Source organism: Theropithecus gelada, chromosome 2 (genome assembly GCF_003255815.1).
Source record: "Theropithecus gelada isolate Dixy chromosome 2, Tgel_1.0, whole genome shotgun sequence".
NCBI classification, from domain to species: Eukaryota; Metazoa; Chordata; class Mammalia; order Primates; family Cercopithecidae; genus Theropithecus; species Theropithecus gelada.
The window spans coordinates 85,532,562-85,556,424 of record NC_037669.1 but is presented as its reverse complement, the minus strand read 5'-3'; the positions used below and the strand labels follow the sequence as shown (position 1 = coordinate 85,556,424).

At 42.4% G+C, this 23,863-nt stretch overlaps 1 protein-coding gene across 2 annotated transcripts in view; it reads left to right on the top strand.

Annotated features, from left to right (window-relative positions):
- The window catches only part of CACNA2D3 (calcium voltage-gated channel auxiliary subunit alpha2delta 3), a 930,450-nt gene that overhangs the window by 433,220 nt on the left and 473,367 nt on the right, over nt 1-23,863 (top strand). For both annotated transcript variants that reach the window (XM_025377234.1, XM_025377233.1), the window contains exons 7-9: nt 5,647-5,707; nt 5,801-5,951; nt 17,775-17,849. In XM_025377234.1, the coding sequence (XP_025233019.1) occupies nt 5,647-5,707; nt 5,801-5,951; nt 17,775-17,849 (287 nt within the window). The remainder of the gene's footprint in view (nt 1-5,646; nt 5,708-5,800; nt 5,952-17,774; nt 17,850-23,863) is intronic.

Genomic DNA, 23,863 nt, shown 5'->3' with positions numbered 1-23,863 from the left:
CACGATGAGGGAGCTGGACAGCTAAGTAAAGAGCTTTCCTTAAGTTTGGACTCATCCATGCTGTTTGCCAGTATCAAGTTTAGGTTCTGTGCACAGCATTACTTTTTGTTTCTTCCCTTGGATGCCTTCCTCACCAGGCTCAGGTTTAGCAATGGGGAGAGTGTGATTGATATTAGGGTTCTCTTCCTTGGCTAGCTCAACAGGACTGCCCCAGTAAAGATGATCATAGAGTACCATAATTTACAATTTTCATAGTAATTGTCTTGCTACTTCCTCATTTTTATGGTGCGTAATCTCTCAAGAGACATGGCATCTGGTTGAATAAAGGAGCTTTTTTTAGAGAAATGCATAGGCAGCTTCTCAGAAGACATTTTAAAGCCAAATTTGACTGCAGCTTGACTCACATTAGAAGCCAGCATGTATTTTTGACCAGATATTTTAGATCTAAAGTTAACTGGAAGGTATGTGTTTCAACTTTAAATTATGGGCCAAGTACTAAATATTTTTTTGAGGAAGGAATTGCGCAGAACTTAGGGATAAACCAATATCTTCCACCTCTTGATTTTCCTTCTTTCCACATCTTTCTGGACTTTTTGCTTTCAAATAGGGAAGACAAATGCCATGTTTCAGTAAGATAGGCAGTATCTGTTCAGGTGGAGATAGTTTTTGTGTTTGTTTGTTTGTTTTTGTTTTTTTGTTTTTTCGAGAAGGAGTCTTACTCTGTCACCCAGGCTGTAGTGCAGTGGCACAATCTTGGCTCACTGCAACCTCTGCTGCCCAAGTTCAAGCAATTCTCCTGCCTCAGCCTGCCAAGCAGCTGGGATTACAGGCGCCTGCCAGCACACCTGGCTAATTTTTGTGGTTTTAGTAGAGATGTGACTTCACCATCTTGGCCAGGCTAGTCTTGAACTCCTCACCTCGTGATCCACCCACCTCAGCCTCCCAGAGTGCTGGGATTACAGGTGTAATCCCAGCTGGAGATGGTTTGAATGTCGTTGGCAGTGCCACTGATGTTTTATGGAAAACACTGTGCTTTAAAGACAAGGGAAGCAATGGATGAAGATGCCTTTTCTTGAAGTGGAGAGAAAAGGAGAACATGGAGCAGAAATAAAATGACAGGGCAAAAAGATATTCAGATTTTTATTGTGCTATTTGTTGTAGTCCTTAATAGTTCCATTACACAGTCTCAAACCTCACTGCCACACAGAATTACGTTGGGAACATGCGGCTTGACCTTCAGTCTTGTATTAGTCTCTGTTCTCTTGGCCCTACTGTTTATTTTCACAAGCTAAAAGAGAACAGGAAGTCATAGGTTGTCTTAAATGAAATGAATTTTCCTCCAGTGTTAGTTTGTAATGCCTGTGGGAGAGAAACCGTGGGATATAGCAGTGTTGCACAATGATTCAAATTCACTCAAATTTGAGCGTTTGAATCTGTAGCAGAGATTTTGACATTATTTTCAGTTTCACATAGGGATTTGTGTACATGCTGAGGACCTTGTCCTCTGAAAGCTGAGGAAGACTGGCTGGCAATCACTGATGCTGACGATGAAGCTGAGAAAGCCCTTCTGGAGCAGGCGGAGTGGCAGTCTCCTCTGCCCCCGAACTGCAGCATTCCTCTTGTCTCGGGTTTCACACCCCATCCTACCTGAGCGGGATTCCAGAAGGCATACTGGCACTTCGCGAAATGATGTGGCTCGTGGGGGTGCTTCTTGCTTAAGTGATAATTCCTTGGATCTCACAGATTTAAGATGAGCCAACTGTTATTCCTCTGAGTTTAGAAGTTACCTGACTATTTTCAAAATATCTGTGTGGACCAACAATGACATACTAAAAAGGTGATACATCCTAGGGGAGACAGTGCCACCTGGGGCAGGGTTTTCTCAAGTTCATTTTTTAAAACATTTTCCTGTGAGATTTTTGGAGGAGGAAGGACTCCATAGTTAAATCATCTTGGTAAATGCTACCACTGGGGTCTCTGTCATAGACATTCAAGATGCACTTGAGCAGGTTAAAGGCCCTTAGCTGTTCCTTACATCATGTAGAAACCAGTTTTGCTTTGATTCACTGAACGCTTGTTAGCATCCTGTAGAACTCCTCACAAAACACACTATGGAAATGCTTTTGCAAGGAAGAGAACGATGGCTTGAGAACTGGGAGAGCCCATGTTAGTCCTAACAGGACATCTCAGGAAAATCTGAAGATTTTGGCCCAAATGTCGGATTTGGGCAAAATGACACCCCGCTCCCCTGCCACAGACTCATTCAGCCCTAACTCTGAGTCAAAGTATGATGTTCATTGTTACCTGCAGGGCAGCTATGCCTGGAACTGCCTTGAGATACTGTCTTCATCCCTGCCCAATGTGTATGTCATATCCTGAGCACAAAGGGCGCAGAACTCACCGTTCCTGCTGCCACCCAGGCTCCTTGCCTCTGGCGGGGACGTCTCCTACACATGGCCAAACCAACCTTCCTTCAATTCCTTGAACAGGACATGTCTTCTCAGCCTCAGGGCCTTTGCACACATTGTTCTCTCTGCCTGGGATGTTCTTCTCTACCTTGTCACCTGCTTTTGTTTAACCCCTGCTTTTGTTTAACAAATCCTACCCATATATAGTGGGTTCAATAGTGTCCTCTCAAAATTCATGTCCATGAGCCTGAGAATGTGACCTTACTTGGCTATAGGGCCTTTGCAGATGTAAGTAGGTAAGTTGAGATGAGGTTCTTATACTGGTTTAGGGTGACCCTAAATCTAATAGGATGGATGCCCTTATATAAGAAAGAGAGGATACACAGACACAGAGGGAAGGCAGCCATGGGAAGATGGAGGCAGAGGTTGGAGTGACACAGCTTTAAATTGACAAACACCAGGCATTACCGGGAGCTACCAGAAGCTAGGAAGAGGCTAGCAAAGAGTGTCCCTTAGAACTTTTAGATGGAGCTTGGCTCTGCTGACACCTTGAGTTTGAACTTGTAGCCTCCAAAACTATGAGAGAATACCTTTCTATTCTGCCACTTACTTTGTAGTTCATTTGGTCCTCCATACCCGTGGATTCTGCATCTATGGATTCAATCAACCGTGAATGGAAAATATTCAAGAAAAAAATTACAACAATAAAAAATAATACAAATAAAAGCAATACAGTATAACAACTGTTGATGTGTGTTAGGTGTTGTAAGAAATCTAGAGATGATTTAAAGTATATGGGAAGATGCACATAGGTTATATGCAAATATTATACCACTTTGTATCAGGGACATGAGCATCCACAGACCGAGGGTGGGGGTTCTGGAGCAAATGCCCCATGGCCACCAAGGGACAAAGGTAATTTGTTACAGCAGCCCTAGCACAGCAGTGCATCATCATTCTCACTCTCAGCTTGAAGATGTCTTTCTGACGTTAGGGATTAGGGTCGCCTTTATCTACTAACATGCATCAGGTATTTCTCCTCTATGACATCTCCAATACCTGCGACTTCTCATCCAGTGTCTGCTTCCTTACTAGCTATGAGGCTTCCTGAGGGCAGGCAGGAGCCAAGTCCCTCTTTCTCCATCACTGCTGTATGTCCCCTGACTGGCAGAGGGCTTGCCAGTTGGATGAAAATTGTGATTAGTAGACAAGATGCTCTGAGGTTGTCCCGTCCGATCCACTTTCATACTGGAATTGTATTCTTTGTTGGTTTTCCCAGCAGACTAATTTCATGTCAGCTTTTCAAAAAGCACCGAGTGGCTGAGCGTGGTGGCTTGCGCCTGTAATTTTAGCACTTTGAGAGGCTGAGGTGAGCCCAAAAGTTTGAGATCAGCCTGGGCAACATGGTGAAACCCCATCTCTACTAAAAATTAAAAAAAATTAAAAATAGCCAAGTGTGGTGATGGGTGCCTGTAATCGCAGCTACTCAGGAGGCTAAGGCAGGAGAGTCACTTGAACTGGTGAGTCTGAGGATGCAGTGAGCCAAGATCACACCACTGCCCTCCAGCCAACAGAGTGAAACTCCATCCTGGGGGCAGGGGGAAGCACCAAGCTTCAGCGTGCCTGGAATGAGAAACAAGCCCATATGCAAGGAAATGGTTTCGGCCTAAGTGTTGGGGCAGTCAAAGATAATAAAATACTTTCTGCTCCCCGTGGAGCACACAGTGATAGGGCTGTAATCTGGGGAAGGATGCCAGAGCCGGAAAATGTTGGTGGACGATCAGAGGATCGGCGGGGATGACCGTGGTCTCAGGTCACTCTCCGCAGTTCAGTTCAAGAAACATCCACTGAACACCTCCCATGGGTCAACACATTTAAAAAACAAAAAATAAAAATTTCTCTTTATATCACATTCAAGCCAGTTATTTGTGGAATTATAAATTGGAGCATTGCCTAGCCTCACCAGGGATATAACTTCACTGTTTATCAAGACTATGCCATCCTAATGGTACCTGGCTTTATGCAAAGCAGTGTGTCAGATTATTTTTTAATTAATTGCATTCATGTCCCTTAGTGTACAACATCATGTTAGTTGCATTTTATCTTTATTACCTAATGACCTCCAATTTGGCAGTAGCTTCTTACACTTCTGTTTTCTGATTTCTTATGGGGAGTGTTTTTAAATTAGACACATGTGCAATGGGAAATGTAGGTACAAGAAGGACAGAACCCAGTATCTCTTTGGATTACAGACTGCTGTCTCAAGGTTATCTGTGTGATAATTTGGGGATGTTATCTTCAGCAGATGCCTATTATTAGCCCAGTGTGGTCCTTTAGAAAGCTGGCCATTGTTAATCGGAAAAAAGAATCTTAATGCCACCAGCTGAGTCAGGATTCTCTCCTGTGAAAATGATATCTCTGTTTTTATTTTCCTATCTCCAAAGTCTCTGTTGCAAATCCTCCATCCCTGAGCAGAACTGGTGGTTGAAAACAGTGATTTTCTGTCTTATTTTTAAGCAGCCAATGCCTTTCTTTTCAAATGATATTTTATTCTTAAAAGCTAAGTGGGATATATCCTGACTAGGCTGCAAACCACAAGACTAAGGATGTTGGATCTGATTTTACACATGGGGAAAACTCCCCAGGCTTCAGGAGCTGAAATTCAAACTTTATTATGCAGCATAATGAGAGCCATTTTATTTCATTTCAGTGTGGAAAGCCAGGCCAAAATTTCTGATTTTAAAAACAGGAGTGAGGATGCAACAGACCTGTGTATATCCTTAGTTGGAAACATTGTATCTATGCTTTCAACCCCCCTGCTATAGACATTACATCACCTGGTCCAGGGATGGGGCCAGACTCTGCCCAGAGATCTATGGATGATCCCCCCAGGTCCAACAACTTTCTGGACAGTAAGAAATGACCTTCGCTACCTTGATCCCTAGCCAAGGGAAGGAGCTGGAGTCGCATACTCTCTGGATGGACAGCACAGTCCTAAAAACATCTCCACTCTCTGCAGGCCTTTGGAGCAGCTGAGCTAGCGCTGTGTTTGCTATAGGGTTATGACCCGAAAGCTCCTGCCTGGATTTGGCGATGGAGCATGTGATGAGCCCCGGAGTTGGTCTTTGCATGTGATTTTTCACCCTGTCCATTCAATCAGCAAAGTAGAGCAGCCTTGAAATGCTATGAATAAATATTTGAAGTTTCTGGGTTTCTCATAACCCCATTTTTCTTCTAGGGATTAAATGGGAACCAGATGAGAATGGAGTCATTGCCTTTGACTGCAGGAACCGAAAATGGTAGGCAGTGGTCAGACCTCTTTGTTATTTCTCAAAGAGATACCTTGAAGAGAAGTCAGGATTCATTTTTACTTAATTTTTCCCTTGACCTAGGTACATCCAGGCAGCAACTTCTCCGAAAGACGTGGTCATTTTAGTTGACGTCAGTGGCAGCATGAAAGGACTCCGCCTGACTATCGCGAAGCAAACAGTCTCATCCATTTTGGATACACTTGGGGATGATGACTTCTTCAACATAATTGCTGTGAGTGCAGCTGTTTTGTGCCTTCTTTGCACTTGGGTTCATTTGATCTTTTGGCAGTGACTGGTTAACATTGCTCTGACTGTTAGATCCAGAGCACCTAGATGCCAGAATGTGAGACCTGTTTAGTCTCATGAAAGTTCACAGAGTCATGGACAGTGGAAGGGCTTTTGGAAATGCAGTTGAACACGTTGCCTGTCTTAACCTACCACATAGCCACACCATCTGAGAGAATGGCACACCAGATGTATTCCTGGGGAGCTGACATTTTCAGATTCTTGGAAAATAGACTTAGCAAGATTTTCACCAAACCACTAGAATTTCTCACATGGAAATTAACTTCCAGCTAGGTTAGCCTGATGATATTGATGATGATAATAATTAATAATAATAACAATGGCAATGAAGCAACTAAAATATGGAGAGTGGTTTATGGCTCATAGAGCACTTTATTTCAACTTCTGGAAAAAAAGGCAGCATTTATTAAATGCCTGCTTTTAATAAATGCCTTACTCTTCCTATTTTTATTATCTTGGTTTTTCACAGCAACTCTAGGAGGCAGGGGGTGGTTTGGGCACATTCTCAAATGAAGGTGCTGAGATTAGAAGAGTGTCAGTAACTTGTCGAGGTCACAAAGCTGACAAGTGGCAGATGAGGGAACCAAGCCTGAGACAGGGCAGTCGTGTAGCCTGGAAATGACCACTTATTCAGGTCTCTATCTTGTCAATGAAAAGAGTCAAACTCTGCAAAATATTTGAAGAGATTTATTCTGAGCCAAATATGAGTGACCATGGCCTGTTGACACAGCCCTCAGGAGGTCCTAACATGCGCCCAAGGTGGTTGGGCACCTGTTCAGCTTGGTTCACCGGTGCAGCTTGGTTTTCTACATTTTAGGGAGACATGAGCCTTCAGTCGAACATTGGTTTGGTCCAGAAAGGCAGGACAACTCAAAGCAGGGGCTTCCAGCTTATAGGCAGATTTTAAAATTTTCTGGTTGACAATTGGTTGAGTTTCTGTAAAGAGCTGAGGTGAATAGAAAGGAATGTCTGGGTTAAGATAAAGGTTAGTGGATGCCCAAGTTCTTATTTGCAGAGGAAGCCTTCATGTCCTAGGCTTCGGAGAGAATAGGTTGTAAAATGTTTCTTATTGGACTTAAAGTCCGTATTGATGTTCATGCCAGAGAGGTGTAAGGAGGCATGTTCACCCCCTGTTTCCCATCACGGCCTGAAACAGTTTCTCAGATTAAATTTTAAAAGAGCCCCTGTCTCCTATGTAGAGGAGGAAGTCCATTCACATGGGTGGGTGGTGGTCTTAGAATTTTATTTTTAGTTTACATTCTCCAGTTCTTTTTCTTCTTCCCACTGATTATTTGGTATGATTTTCATCATGCCCCTTACGTTCCTCCTGCTCTCTTTCCAAAGGCTCATCACAGTGAGCCTGATTTCTGAGTCCTTGAGCACTTAGCCAAGTGCGTGTGTGTGGCGGACACTTGTTCTTTTGCATGAAAATAACACACATCGCATCTATTTGGGAGGTGGAGTAGTTGCTATGGGCAGTGGAGGCAGCATGGTGACGGGGGCGGAGCCTGGGTTTTGGAGTTGGGCTGTTTTGAATCGCATTCACACACATATGCTGTGTGTCTTGGGGCTAATTACTTTAGTCTGGACATCAGCCCTCTCAACTGTGAAGTGGGTGTACTCACCTTGCCCACAGGGTTGCTGCTGGGATCATCTGAGTTGATGCACCAGAGTCAAGCTGGTGCATAGGGCTCCTCAGCCAGTGGTGGGATACAAAAGAAGAGGGTGCTCTGAGAATGCTTACTGTGGTCTGCATGGCTCCCCTAAACCCCTGAGGAGAGTATATTGTCAATGGAGCCTTATGACTGGGCTGCCTTCTGCATGGGCATGACACCCACTTGTGTTCTCCAGGCAGAGGGCCTGGGCCTCTAAGTGACATGAAGATGGCCGAGGGGATTGCCTGAACTAGTAACCTGTCTATACAGGCCTCTTCTGATCAGACTCTCAGAACAAAAGGTTCTGATTCTAAGAAATCCTAAAGACGAAAGGGAAAAGAAAGAGAACACTAAATACCTTGGGAGCAGGGGTTAGTCTTGTTCATTCATGCGTGTATCCCCAGCACCTAGGCAGTACTTGGCAAATAGCAGGAGTTTAAATATTTGTTGAATGAATAATCACCACAACTGCCTCCCATAGAGTGCTCACTGTGTACAAGTCAGTTGCTAAGTGTCCTGTGTGGATTATCTCATTGAACCCTCACCCCAGCCCTGTGCCATGTAGCATGGAGACAGAGGCATGAAGCCGCATTGAGTTACACAGCCAGAAAAGGTGGCATGGTAAAGACTCAGACATGGTCCGGCTTCACCTTGCACTGTTTTCTGAGCAGAAGTGAAGAGGATGTAGTTGATCCACTCAGCCATCTTATCATGAAATTATGTGGCCTTGAGGCATAGTTCTTTGGAAGACAACTTTCAGATAGTTAGAACTTTGGGTTTGCTGCCAAGTTACTATAGTTGCCAGCCTAGTGGTGAGAATGCAAATGTGGCTTGATCCCCACACATCCTGAAGCATTTACAGATAAGAAGCAGCTAATTTGAGACTATCTTTCTTATTAATCTTTAATTACTCATTACAGAAGAATCAGAAATTCACATAATAAGAAGAGCTAACTAATTACATCCTGCATTCTTTATCAGTCAGGATTTATTGTTCTGTTAACAAAACCAATCGATTGAAATAATCTATGTAAGTTCATTAAGATATACAAACAGTGTCAACTCAATAAAGAAGAGAGGGTGATTAAGATAATTAAAAGTAGACATGCCAGTTATTATAGAACAGTTAAGAAAAAAAATTTTTGCCCCAAATTGTCCCTTTATATAAAGAAACCCATTAAAGATCCCATTAACCCTCACTGTACATCTGTTTGTTAATTTTCAACATAAATAATCAGCTTCAACACTATTTACATAATTATTTCAACAACTAGAAAGGCACTCTGAACTTCTTTATTTGAAGCCTTTATAGTAAAATCATGCACTTTGTTCCTCTAATGGATAAGAGAATGTATCAGATATGTTAGTGAGTTTATATTAGAAGGCCAAGGTCATAAAAGAACCATTAATTAACAGTAATATTTATAGATTCGTTGCTTTTTAATGCAGGCAACATATGTAATAATTTTAAACAATTCAGTAATGTTCTCATTTCTCTTTCATTTGGCACATATCCTAAATGTTTCTGTGTATATGAGCACACTGTCTTTTCACAAAAATAGATTCATATTTTAAAGAATATTTAGCAACGCTTATTTCAATCAAATGTATTTGAATAACAGAGCATTCCATCACATTTTTTACTCAGAAGTGCTACAGTGAGGGCAGCGCATGCAATGCACTGAATGGAATGCATATGTTTTTGCAAGGTTGGGTGTGCTTCTATTGAATAAAACCTAGAAGTGAAATTCCTGCACCAAAGGGTATGCATACAGGCACCTACCAGAATGTCTACCAAGCAGGGCATAATGTTTACACACTTACCAACAGTTTGAGGCTTCTAATTAATAGGAGATTCATAGCTGGCAAATTTTCATTTGCATTCCCTTGAATTGTCTCTCCCAATCCTAAGTGTGTTCTGCGAATTTTGCCTTGTTGAATTCTTTTTCTTTTTCTTCCTCCATCACCTCCTCCTGTTTCTGCCCTGACATAATTGCTGTAGTACTATGGTGTAGGTTTTCCCTCAGTCTGTTTAAAATGGTCACTTGTCTCCTGTGTAAAGGGCGACCTGACTGCAGGTTCTTAAAGTGCAGGGGGATGAGGTATTTGAAACGCCATCCAGAATGCCCTGCAAATCTGTGTGAGTGTATTGTTATCGTCGGCTGGATTCCATTTACGAAAGAGGACATTATCATTTCACCCTCCATTACATCGTCAGCCTTCCTTTGCTTGCCAGGTAGACGTTTGTGGAGATAGCTCAGTGTTTTAGAGGAAAAGTAAAGAATACAATATTTTCAGTGCTGGAAGCCCTCGTGTACTGTAGGTTTTTGTTTGTGCAAATCTAATTCATCATTGCCACTTGATTTTTCAGTGCCATAACGGAGGACGGAGGAAAGAGATTTAAATAGTGGGAAAGACTTCCCTTGGCCACTTAAGTTCGTCTTTTGGTTTTGCATGTTTTATTAAGTTCATTGTGAACTGCATGTTTAATATTATACTGAAAAGTTTCTGATCTTGATCTATCCAGAGTATAAACGTAAAAAGATAATGTTAAAACTTGTTTTAGCTTTCATGGGCAAGGTATTGCAAGATCTATCTAAAATGGACAAACTAACTGATTGAATTATGAAAGAATAGTTGAAATATGAGAGTAATTTTGTGCAGCTGAAGTTAAAATTTTAAGGTCAAACCTCTGGTGCGTGAAGAGAGATGTCTCTGACAAGAGAAAGGGCATATTTTTCTGATTCACTTTGAAGTCTAACTTCAAGCCATGCATTAAATTAGCAATATTATCATAAAAATGAGGGTGCTAATTCTGTCCCATGTTGAAATTTGAAAAATGACTTTACAGAAGCTCAAGCCATGCCTTAAATGAGCACAGTATTAACTGGGCAGATTTTGTTAAATCAATTTAAATGCCTCCTGTAGCCCATATTTGTGCAGACTTGAATTAAGAAGAGCATCATTTGTTAGTTCAAGCAAGAACTTTCTGATGCCCTGGTTTTAATTTGCAGATTTTCTTTAGAACGGTTTCTCCAATGCTTTGTCTGCTGTGGATTTGCTTTTTAAAGTAATCGATTCCGTATTAAAAGTATGAGGATAGTATTTTCTTTCAGTGCTCATTTGTTCTGTACTAATTGTGTCCAGTTGTGTTTCAAATTACATAAGATGCTTTTGTAACGCAAAAGATCCCTAGGATGGCTTGTGTTGGTGAAAATGTTGTGTTTTCATCTGCTTTATTACATAATCCCTACACGTTTTCATTCAAAGGTTATTTAATCAAAAGTGCACCAGTAAAACTATAAAAATATTTAATGGAGTCCCAGCAATTCTGCATCAGTTTCTTGCATTACATGAGCATGGCAGCATTTAATTCTATGGGTTTTTTTTTTTGGCCAAACTTTGGATTTTTAAAAACATAGCCACTTACTTCCTTTCCTTTTTGTTTATTTACCTGTTTTTTGAAAGGGATAGAGATTCTCATCTTATTTTTTGTTTCTGTGCCAATTTTTTTTTTTTTTTTTTTTTCTGGCTTTGTTCCTAGTCCTTTCCATCAGGCATTCTTACTTTTCTTAGTAAAAGAGTATGTTCATTCCATCTGAACATAAGGTCTCTTTTTCCTTTTGTTTGTGTGTTTTTGAGATGGGGGTCTCATTCAGGTATCACCCAGGCTGGAGTGCAGTGGTGTGATCACAGCTCACTGCAGCCTCCACCTTCCAGGGTCAAGCAATCCTCCTGACTCAGCCTCCCAAAGATCTCGGACCACAGGCACATGCCACCACATCCAAAAGGCAGAATCTCAGCAATTTCGCCTTTTTGTTTCTTTGTTCTATTGATTCATTCAACAAATAGTACTGAGTGCTTTGCATTAAGCATTGGGGCTGACTTCAGACAAGGTGTCTGCTCTCAGAGATTTAGGTTTTCTGTATGTGATCCTTGTGTGGGGGCTACTGGGAAGCAGGTCTCACAACCCAGTGTGGCCAGTGCAGTCTTGGAGAGGGAGTAGTTGGGGGACTGGGTGTCTAGAGCTGGGGTATATGCTGCCTGGGGCTCTGTGGTGGCTTATCAGAAGAAGTAGTGACTGAGTGGACACTTGAAGTTAAGTAGGCTAGCCAGACATAGGCAAACGTGGTGGAACAGAGCAGGGAGAAAAGGAGGAAGGAGTCAGTAACTGAGAAAGTGCCATTTGCGGGTGTAAGACCCCATCCCAGCCCCCAAGAAGGAGCTCTTGGTGTGTCTGGATCACATGGGAGTGCAGGTGAATGTGGAGGTGAGTGGATCTGGTGAGTGATGGTGAAATGAATGAGACTGGATGGAGAGAGGCAAGCCAGATCGAACCAGTCTGGTGGTTCAGCCAGGTAGAGGAATTGGGACAACCCATGGAGGCAGTGGAGAGACACAAAAATGAGTCTCAGCTTCAGGGCAGGGTATTGAGATGCTCCCTAAAGCCACTCCCTGCTTAGGGAGGTTCTTTCCTCATCTTCTCTAGGGGACTGATAACCTTCTGTTAGACCTGAAAGCGAAATTGGTTTCATCTGTCAAGTTCAGTTTCTGACATTAGGTGGATTCCTCATTATTATCCAGAGCCCAAAGTCAGTTGTCCTTGGCTCTTTGGCTTTTGGGCCGTGATTCACCTGAGCCAATGTATGCTGGAATTCTACACTAATTTGGAAGCTCCTATGAACCTTGGTGAGAGAGTCTAGCCCATTTGCATTGCTTTTAAATCCTTTTGCAAAATGTTCTGGCTCTTCATTTAATGAAAGTTGCCTTTCCTATTTTAGATCATCATTAAGATTCTCATTGATCACTTTGCTGTGTCTGTAAAAGGGGAGATGTAGGGAATGCGCACAGACACTGGGCAAAAGGAAAGAAGAGGCATGTAATGTGTCCCTTGCCTTCAGAGTGGAGAGTTTGGAGGTTGAATGGAGACAGAGGGACAGTTTCCTTAGCAAGAGTTGTGGGATGTAGTCTAATACCTGAGGAAGATTGTGGGTTTGTCTCAAGCCTGTTGTTATTTTTGGAGGGACTGTTGCAGCATCACTGATAAGCACTATTTATCATAAAAAGGAAAGCCAAGGCCAGGTGCAGTGGCTCATGCCTGTAATCCTAGTACTTTGGGAGGCTGAGACAGGAGGATTGCTTGAGCCCAGGAGTTCGAGACCAGCCTGGGCAACATAGGGAGACCTTCTCTCTGCAAATAATAATTAAAAAAAACTAGCTGGATGTGGTGGCATGTGCCCGTGGTCCGAGCTATTTGGGAGGCTGAGTCAGGAGGATTGCTTGACCCTGGGAGGTGGAGGCTGCAGTGAGCTGTGATCACACCACTGCAGTCCAGCCTGGGTGATACCTGAATGAGACCCCCATCTCAAAAACAAACAAACAAAAACAAACAAAAGGAAAAACAGACCTTATGTTCAGATGGAATGAACACACTCTTTTACTAAGAAAAGTAAGAAAAAAAATGGTTGTCACTTTACAATGATCATCATGAGCAAACTTAGCCAGTGTTTTATGTCCCCAGCACACAGTAGGTGCTTAGGGTAAATTCAGTGAGCAAATAAAGACGTGAAGAGTTCTGTGGCAGATGCCTTCCTACATGGGGATTTGCCAGTAAGCTGGCTGCACCATCTTGGCTCCCTGTCTGCCAAAGACCCCGGTCCCTGGGAGGATTCAGAGGGTGGCTTAGAGTGGGACAATGTGTGGCCAGACATCATGGGCTTGTTTTGGGTATGTAGACAGTGACATGTGCCTGATGACATGGCATCTTATCCCCAACAAATGCAGATCCCTGCTCTCCAGAGAAGGCCAAGGACACATGCCCCTGTTCCAAAGAAGGGGTCACTTTGCATCACTGACATCACCTTCTTCCTTCATAGCAAGCTCCAGCTCTGGGTGCAGGGTGTTATCTGTTGGCCTTTCCCTCTATGTAGCACACATCACACTCACACATACATTCTCTTTCTTTTTTGTGCATTTGTGCCTATGCGCCTAGATGCCTTTCTCATTCTTATGTGCCAGGTTCTGTGTTGACTGTTATTTCATCCTCACAGTGAGCTCATGAGAGAGGTGCAGTTAGAATACCTGTTTCCCCAACACAAAAGCTGGGACCAAGGTCACCCAGCAAGCATGTGGCAGAGTCAGGATTTGAACCCAGGCCTGCCTGCCTCAGTTGCTTTAGCTCTACTGTTCTACCCTTGTGAGAATCAGAAAAGGAAAGCCAACCAGGAAGGAAGCAGGGAGAAGAAAGCCTACAGCGCCCGAGTCCCTGTGTGCTACGTGGCAGCTTCTAAGCTCTTTAAAGGGTGAAAGCCGTGTGTCCATTTCCTCACCATGTGGTTGGTGGGCTGGACTGGACCCATTTCCAGGGCAGCCTGGGCCCACTCCTCTCTCCCTAAGAGACTCTTCCCATTTCCCAGAAATTTGCAAGAAGGACTAACCACTTGGGCAGGAAGGGCAAAGGTTAAGTACTTCTTTAGGGTTCAATCCTGGTAGTGCAGGGGAGTAAAAACAAATTGTAGAAGGAAATTGCATCTAACTGGTGATGATGTACATAGTATCGTTTTCTTCCTTAGACTATTGATATCAGATTATTTCATTAGGGATCAAGGAGAGCTATTTATAAGGCTGTTGTGTCTCAGGGCAAGAGGTGACCAAATCTTGAGTTGTAAATATATATGGCCCTTCCACATCATCATTTCACAAAATAGAAATCTAGAGAACATACATAAAAATGCAGAAGCTGAAGGATTTCCAAATAAAGGACTGCGAGGAGTCTGGAAGCAGTTCCGTGTACAGGGCATCCTTGGGGTCCCCCTTGGGAGGAGCTGTTTGGTAGTGAGAGGAGCATGCACAGCTAGCAGGCCTCCTTGGTACAGCTGCCTGGTGTGCAGTTCCCTTACACACATGGCTGAGCCCGGCTCCCTCTGGTGATACAGACCAGATTGCTCGGCATAGCTTTATCCTGATGCAGTCAAGGGAAATTAGTCAACTGCAAGCTTGGATGATGCCACTAACAAGCTGGCTGGGATTCAGAAGAGTGGATTCCTCCACTGAGGCCATAGCACACACAGTCATGGCAAGCATGGTTTTGATTACTGCACATGTACCTCCCTGATGAGGTCAAGAACTCCTTGGTCTTCTTGACTTTTAAATCCCCTCTGGAGCCCCCACAAGTATAGACTTTTATATTAGCAAGGCAGTTTCAGGTCTGTTGCCTCACTCAGTTTCTGCAGGGGCCCCCAGAGGGAGACTAGAAGGTGAATTAGTATCTTCTTATGCATAAGATTCTGGGATCAGAGTAGCTTAGCAACTTCCCCAAGGCCACACAGTGAGTACATGGTAGAGACAGGACTTGGACCCAAGTGACCTGACTCCCAGCTCAAACTGTACAACCCCAGGAATCAACTTTGAGAGTGTGTATTAGGTAGCATGTCAATGAAGTGATTCAGTTTACCTGCAAAATGGAAGAATGAGAGGAAGTAAAACCATGGTGGGAACCTCAGGAAAGTTTTGGGCTCTAGGCTACAGAACAGGTGAGGAAAGGTTGGTTCAGCATACAAACATCTGATAATGGCATGTAAGAAACCTGGAGGAGGGTGGCTGCAGCTTTTGCACAGTAGCTCAATGTTGTCTTCGGGGGCCCACACTGGCTCCATCTTCCTGCTCTGTCTTCCTTGGGCTTTGCATTCCATTCTTTGTCTTGTAACCTCATAGTTGCAAAATGGCTGCAGCACCTCCACAATAGCATCCCAAGCAGGAAGAAAAGAGTGGGTATAGATGAGTTTTCCCTTAATGGCAGGAAAACATTTCATTGAATCTGCCCATCAAACTTTTCCTTATGTCATGATCATTTGCCCCTAACTGCAAGGCAGGCTATGAGAGGTTGTGTCCAACAGAGGGGAAATGGATGTCTGTGGCTGGCTAAGACCCTTTGTGGTTCAGGCCTTAGAAATCAGTGTACTGTCACCCTAAACCAAATGAGTCAGCAAGGGAAGTGAAGGAGAAGGGAATGGCTGTTTTCTCAGCAACTTCCAGGGTCAGTCCAACAGAGATTGAGAGCTTTGGAGGAGTTTTCCTTCATATTGAACTGTGCAGTTGCTTCTTGGATCCTGAGATGATGTTCTGTTTGTTGACTAAAAGTCATACTTCCATTTCTTAATGGCTAATGTCATAAATATATTTTTTTCTCCATGCCTCGTTAGAGGATATTTAAGCCCTCAAACCATTGGGATATTTTTTCAAACGCTTTTTATATGACTAAAAGCAAAGATGAAAGGGCACAAGGCTGACTGATGGGGAGATCTGGAGGTTTGGGGGCCAGAGAGGATGAGTTGGGGGCATTGAGGTCCTGTTGTCAGTGGCTGTGAGGTCAGACTGCCTGGATTTGAATCTGGACTCCACCACCTTCATTTACTCTCTGGTGTCTTTGGGCAAGTCGATCATTTTTGCCGTGCCTCAGTTTCCCCATCTGTAAAGGGAGAGTGATTGGAGGTGCTTGCCAAATGATGCTAAGATAACCTGCAGATGAAGTTTACCTGCTGCCTGGATGCAGTAAGTGCTCAGTAACAGTTAATTGCCAAGGTCAGTATGATCAGCACTCCTGCTTGCTTAGTGAGGCTCTCTCCATGGGAAACCTGATGCATCCCAGTTGTTCTTGAGCAGCTTTAGGTCTAGCCCCTCTTTGACCTGTCCCTGCAGTGTATCCAGAGGGATTTCTCAAGCTCATCTCTTTATTTCACTCACTCCCTTGCTCATAGCCCACATACCCTTGCAGAGCTGACTTTAGTTTTAAAGCGCAAACTCCCTAGGCCAACTTTGCACAAGAGTTAGCTGGGTCTGGGAGAGATGGTTCTGTTCTCTTCCCTCAGGAGCTCCGGGCCTCTCTGACTGCTAAAGTAGATATACCATGACACTGTCATCAATCAAATGGTCCTCAAGCACCTACTGTGGGTCCAGCCCTGCGCTTGTTGCAGAAAATACACTGAAGGACCAGGCATGGGCCCTAATGGTGTCATTCCACTTTGTGGTGGGGAATCTGGCCAACAGATAATTAGAATTTACAGGGATTATATAGAAGAGGGACCTAACCCGGTGCCTATCCTGCACCAGAGGCTGCTTCCCAGAGGAGGTGGGAATAATCTGACCTAGGAGGTGAACAGGAGTCAGCCAGAGAGAAGAGGTGCCAGAGTGAGAGCTCAAAGCAAGGGTCCCAGCATTGGAGGGCCTGAAGGAAAAGAGGAGACATGTCAGAGGACAGCAGGGAATAATGGCTGGCCAGGACAAGTTTTAGGGGAAGGCTGATGAGTAAAGATGCTAGAGTGTCAGCAGGACCAAGGGTCCAGAGCCTTGTAAAGCCCTGGGAACATTCATCTGCACAGCAATGGGAGCTGTAAATGGGATTGACAGGAGGCAACATGATCAGATGTGTAAGGACCAGCCTCCCTGCAGGGCAGAGAAGCAGGCTTGCTGAGAGAAATTAAGATGAGACTACTCACATTTTTGCTACCTGGTTGTGAGCTTTGGGCAAAAAAAAAAGGTGGGGAGGTCCTATTCTGGATATTCTGGGATTGAAGTGATGGGAGTGCTGGTGTTGACAATGTATGGGAAATTGTGCATGGACAGTGCCCTGATCAGCACCCACATACCCTTGCAGAGTGACCAGGGAACATCAAGGCTTATTCTGTCCCCACTCATGTGTAAGCCACACATGTGTCCCTTGGTTCCATGAACCCAAAGACAGTAGCTGGAGCTGTACCCACGCAACTCTGGGATGCTCTTCAGCTCCCACCAGGACCATGGGCTGTTAACCATGCTCAGGGAACTGCCAGTGTTTGGAGGCAACCCCAAAGAATGGTCAGTTAAAAGGGTGCACCCTGAACCCTGCCATCTACCAGCATGTGCTCTAGAAGTTTCTCCTTCAGTCTGTAGCACATAATCATAGTTGTCTAGAGGGACACCCATGGGAGAGTTCACCTTCTGTGAATAAATGGAGCCTGTGATTGTGCTGCTTTTTGGGTGCGTATCTCCTTAAATTATTAAGAAGTACCCTTCAATTCCTTAATTAAGTGTTCCTTCTTGATTCTTTTCCTTTGCAGTATAATGAGGAGCTTCACTATGTGGAACCTTGCCTGAATGGAACTTTGGTGCAAGCCGACAGGACAAACAAAGAGGTAGGGGCAGCTGCGGGGAGCATTCCAGTCATGGTACACCCCTGTCTCCCTCATAGTGATTGTTTTACAATAAATCTGTCTTATTGAATGCACTGCCTTTTCATTGAGGCCCTTGGAGCCCCCATGTGTAGAATATTTATGAAGAGGCACAAAGAAAATCATGGCACTAAAATAATTACATTGAATTCAGAGGCTTACTAGTTCTGAAACAATTGCATCCACTTTTTGTCCTTGTAGTCTAATAAACACAATGCTATGGTGTGCTTGATGCTTACTTTGACACTCTTAAAAGAATATGGCTCTTGCTGAGATTTCAAAGAAAATTGAACCCACTTGTTATTTCCCTTGTCCTTCTCACAGTTGATTAAATGGTCATTGGTATAACTGTTGGGGTAACTTGCCTGCTATTAAAGGTAAGCCTTACAAGGATAGGAATGCCGTCTGCTCCCTACTGTATCCTCAATGTGCCGAGCATTGCCTGTTCCATCAATATTGTGGAACAAAAGGAAGATATGTTAAAGGAGAATCTTACACAGTGGGATAGAGGTTTTCCCCTCCAGTTTTGGAGTATCCTAGGAAAATTTCTAAAGTAGACTTCTGTAAAATAAATCGTGTTTCCCTTTAGCTACCTTTAAATTTGTCGGTACAGCTACCGCAACCACCACTATACCACCACTGCAGGGCCAGTTGAAAATTTCACTTGAAGGTATAGCTGTGGCTGCAGCCATGTCACAGCTTCTGGGACTCACAGCTGCCATTGCCATGTTGATTTTCTGTACCTGACACACAGAGCTGCTCTTCCCCTGGACAGCAGACCTGCATGAGGTAGCTGGGGGCAATGGCCAGGGTAGGCTTTTGTGAGGCACATTCTATGTGCTGGAGAAAATCCCCTCGCTCGTACTGTATTGATGCTATCTTAGATGCAAGTAGTAGAAGCACTTAACTTGGGTATCTTTGAGGAAGTGAACAACAGAGGATTGGGAGAAATTCATTCCAGTTGGAACACAAAGTATAAAGTAAAAAATATATTAGAGTTAATAGCTGGGCTTCAGTTTGAGGGGAAAGAAGCACCATGATAAGCTTCATATTTAGGAGGGAGGAACCAAGTACACTGAAGTTCAAAGAACAAGTATAACCTGACAATGCTCATTCATGGTATTGTCTAGGCTAAGGTAAGAAAAGTGACTTAAGTCTATAGCCACATTTTTCTAGAGAATTTCCCGTTGTTTGGCCATTGTGTAGGTGAAGATCTCATCCCTATTCCAATATTGTAATATTGTAATATCCTCCAGAGCCTCAAATAGGTGTTCAATCCTGGTGCTTGCAATGTTAAACAGAACAGACACTTAAATGATCAAAGCCTTCCTTCAGATTGCTTCCCAGGGGAACAAAGGACAGTATGATCTTTGGAAATAGGAAGTTTTATGAATGAAAAAAAATCATTAGAGGAAATGGGCTAATTTTAAATTGTCCTTGAATTTATGGATATTGAAGACTGGAATACTTTTGAATTTAAAAACTAATCTGGACTTCTTATTCTGCCAATATGGAGTAACCATATTCCAACTGGGTCCTCACCTTTATAACTAAGAAGCCCTAGACATAACACAACAAACAAGTATAGGTTGAGTATTCCTTATCTAAAATGGTTGAGACTAGAAGTGTTTCTGATTTTTCAGATTTTGGAATATTTGCATTATGCTTACTGGTTGAGCATCCCTAATCTGAAAATCTGAAATCCAAAATGCTCCAATGAGCATTTCCTTTGGGTATGACCTTTGAGCATTATACTGGTGCTCAAAAAGTTTCAGATTTTGGAGAATTTCATATTTTGGATCTTGGATTTTTGGATTAAAGATGCTTAATCTGTATAAGAAGACTTGAAAAGGAGAAAATGAAATGTCTAGGGGCTTTGGGTCTTAAAGACAAAAGGGAAGTTCCTTGATTTTCCTGTTTGACTCCCATATATCCTGAATAGAGCGTTCCAGAATCTTCTCACCTGGACCAACAATAGGCACAGATTAAAAAAAAAAAAAATAGTCCCAGAAAATCTTGTTCCTTCTAGCCAAAGGACCACAGAAAATCTTTGTGACAACACTTTTTCTACTCCAGCTGAACATCAATGGAACAACCAATCCTACATGATTTCAGTGGGGCCAAATTAGAAGTTGATCTTTTGCCCCACACATACCCTCTTGGTCCTTCTCTCACCTAGAATGACTGCTAAGAGAAAAGATGAAATCGGATCCAGAGTCTCATAATATAAAATCCATAATGCCCAGAATGCAATTAAAATGCCAAGAACTGGGAAAATCACAACATGAATGAGAAAAAACAATCAACAGAAGCCAGTATTTACCTGAATTGGATGTTGGAATTACAAAATTGTTTTAACAAGCAATTAGGAATTCTCTTGCAACAAATGAAACAGTAGAAAATCTCTCAAAGAAATAGAAGTTATAAAATAGAGCCAAATGGAAATTATTGAACTGAGAAATACAACCACCAAATAAAAGCTCAGTGATCAGCTCAATAGAGTGAAGATGACAGCAGATAAAATCAGTGAATTTCAGGACAGATCAATAGAAATTACCCAATTTGAACAACAGAGAGAAAATAGACTGGAAAAAAATGAACAGTCTTAGGGACTTGAGGGACAGTAACAAAAGATGTAACATTAATTACATTGAAGTCATAGGAGAGGAGAGAGAGAATGGTACTGAAGAGGTATTTAAAGATGTATTGTCTGGAAACTCCCCCAAACTGGGTGAAAGGCATAAGCATACATATTCAAGAGGTTATGCAAACTCCAAATAGAATAAACCTATGTAAATCCATGCCAAGACACATCAGAAATATAGACAAGAAAAAAATATTGAAACAGCCAGAGAGAAAGGACACATTGCTTATATGGAACACGAATTTGAATTACATAGATTTCTCATATGAAATCATGAAGACAAGAGGTAAGTAGCATAGCATTTTTCAAATACTGAAAGAAAAGAACTGCCAACCCAGGATTCTATATCCAGTGAAAATATTTGTCAGGAATGAAGGAGAAATAAAGGCATTCTCAATGAAAGGAAAACTGTAAAACTGTTGCTTGTAAAACCTACCCTTAAATAATGTCTCAAGGGGATTCTCTAAACAGAAAAGAAATAAAAGAAAGCTTGGAAATTCAGAAAGGAGAGAAGAACATTGGAATGAGTAAGAAAATTACAATTAGAGTATCCTAATTGTCAGGCAGTTCTTAAATTATGTTTGATAGTTGAAGCAAAACTGTAATACCATCTCATGTGATACCCAATGTTTATGGATGGAATACTTAAGACAATTATATTTTAAAAGTGTGAAGGATAGAGGGACCTAAATAGAAGGTTTCTATACTTAAGTGGAAATGGTAAATACTGATATGAGTAGACAGTAATAAATTACATATTTATATCTTAATACCTAGAGCAACCACTAAGAAAACAATACAGAGAGTTATTCTTAAGTAACTCATATGAAGGTAAGAAATGAGAAACAGAGGAATTAGAAAGAGGATGAATAGGAAAAAAATAAATTGGCAGACTCAAGTTTTAATATATTATTAATCACCTTATGTATTAGTCTGTTCCCACTCTGCTAATAAAGACATACTTGAGACTGATTAATTTATAAAGAAAAAGAGGTTTAATGGACCCAAGTTCCACATAGCTGGGGAGGCCTCACAATCATGGCAGAAAGCAAAGAAAGAATAAAGGCACGTCTTACATGGTGGCAGGCAAGAGAGCATGTGCAGAGGAACTGCCCTTTATAAAACCATCAGATCTCATGAGATTTGTTCAGTATCATGAGAACAGCATGGGAAAAACCCACCTTCATGATTCAATTAACTCCCACTGGGTCCCTCCAATGACATGTGGGGATTATGGGAGCTCAAATTCAGGATGAGATTTGGGTGAGACACAACCAAAACATATCACCTGAAATTTAAGTGTTCTGAAGACCACCAATGTAAAGGCAGAGATTGTTTGAGCAGATTAAAAAAAAACTCAAAACAAACATGATCCAACCATATGACCATATGATGACTATAAGAAACTCACTTGAGGCCAGGCGCAGTGACTCATGCCTGTAATCTCAGCACTTTGGGAGGCCGAGGTGGGTGAATCACGAGGTCAGGAGATCGAGACCATCCTGGCAGTCATGGTGAAATCCTGTCTCTACTAAAAATACAAAAAATTAGCTGGACGTGGTGGCACATGCCTGTAGTCCCAGCTACTTGGGAGGCTGAGGCAGGAGAATCGCTTGTACCTGGGAGGGGGAGGTTGCAGTGAGCTGAGATTGCACCACTGCACTCCAGCCTGGGCAATAGAGCGAGATCCATCTCAAAAAAAAAAAAAAAGGAAAGAAAAGAAACTTACTTGAAATACAATGACAGATATGTTGAAAGTAAAAAAATGGGAAAAATATGTACAATGCTAACATTAATTTTAAAGTAGGAGTGATTATATTAATATCATATAAAGGCTTCTTCAGGGCAAAGAAAATTATTAGAGACAGAGAAAGGGATATTTCATAATGATAAAAGGATCACTCCCATAGAAGAACATTATAATCCTAAGTGTGTTTGGACCAAAATACAATTTCAAAATACACAAAGCAGAAACTGTTAGAGCTGAGGATAGAAATAGACAGATTTACAATTATAGTTGGGACTTGTACATTCCACAGTTACCAATTGATAGGCTACTGTACAAAAAGTCAGCAAGGGGGATATAGAAGAACTGAACAGCACCATCAACCAGTGAGATTGGAATGACATTTATAGAGCACTCTATCTAGATAACAGGAGAATACACGTTCTTCTCAAGGACCCATGGAACGTTAAGCAAGATAAAACATATCCTGAGTCATAATAGAAACCTTAAAATTAAATCTTTAAAATTGTAGAATATAATTTTTGATGAAAATGGAATACAACAGGAAATTCATAACAGAAAGACAGCAGAAAAATCCCCAAACACTTAGAAATTAAACAGTATACTACTAAAAAAATACTTGGGTCAAAGAAGAAGTCTTAAAAGAAATGTTAAAAAAATATACATCTGAATGAAAACAAAGACTACATATCAAAAGAGGTGGAACAAAGCTGTAGCAATGTTGGGGAGAAATTTGTAGCACTATATACTCACATATTTAAGTTCTCTAATATTTGGAGTTTCTACCTCAAGGAATTAGAAAAAATCATGCAAAATAAAACTAAAGCAAGCAGAAGGGAGAAAATAATAAAGAGCCAAAGTCAACTAAATTGAAATAGGAAAACAGTAGAGAAAAATCAGTGACACCAAAAGCTGGTTCTTTAAAAATAAATCAGTAAAACTGATAAACCTCTACCAAGACTGATAAAAATAAAAAGAGAGGGGCAGGCGCAGTGGCTCAAGCCTGTAATCCCAGCACTTTTTGAGGCCGAGGCAGGCGGATCACCTGAGGTCAGGAGTTAGAGACCATCCTGGCCAACATTGTGAAACCCCGTCTCTACTGAAAATGCAGAAATTAACTGGGTGTGGTGGGGCACCCATAGTCCCAGCTACTCAGGAGGTTGAGGCAGGAGAATCGCTTGAACCCGGGAGGCAGAGGTTGTAGTAAGCTGAGATGGGGCCACTGCGTTCCAGCCTGGCGACAGAGCAAGACTCTGTCTCAAAAAACAAATTTAAAAAATAAAAATAAAAAAAAGAGGCCGGGCGCGGTGGCTCAAGCCTGTAATCCCAGCACTTTGGGAGGCCAAGACGGGCAGATCACGAGGTCAGGAGATCGAGACCATCCTGGCTAACCCGGTGAAACCCCATCTCTACTAAAAAATACAAAAAAAAACACTAGCCGGGCGAGGTGGTGGGCGCCTGTAGTCCCAGCTACTCGGGAGGCTGAGGCAGGAGAATGGCGTGAACCCAGGAGGCGGAGCTTGCAGTGAGCCGAGATCCGGCCACTGCACTCCAGCCTGGGCGACAGAGCAAGACTCCGTCTCAAAA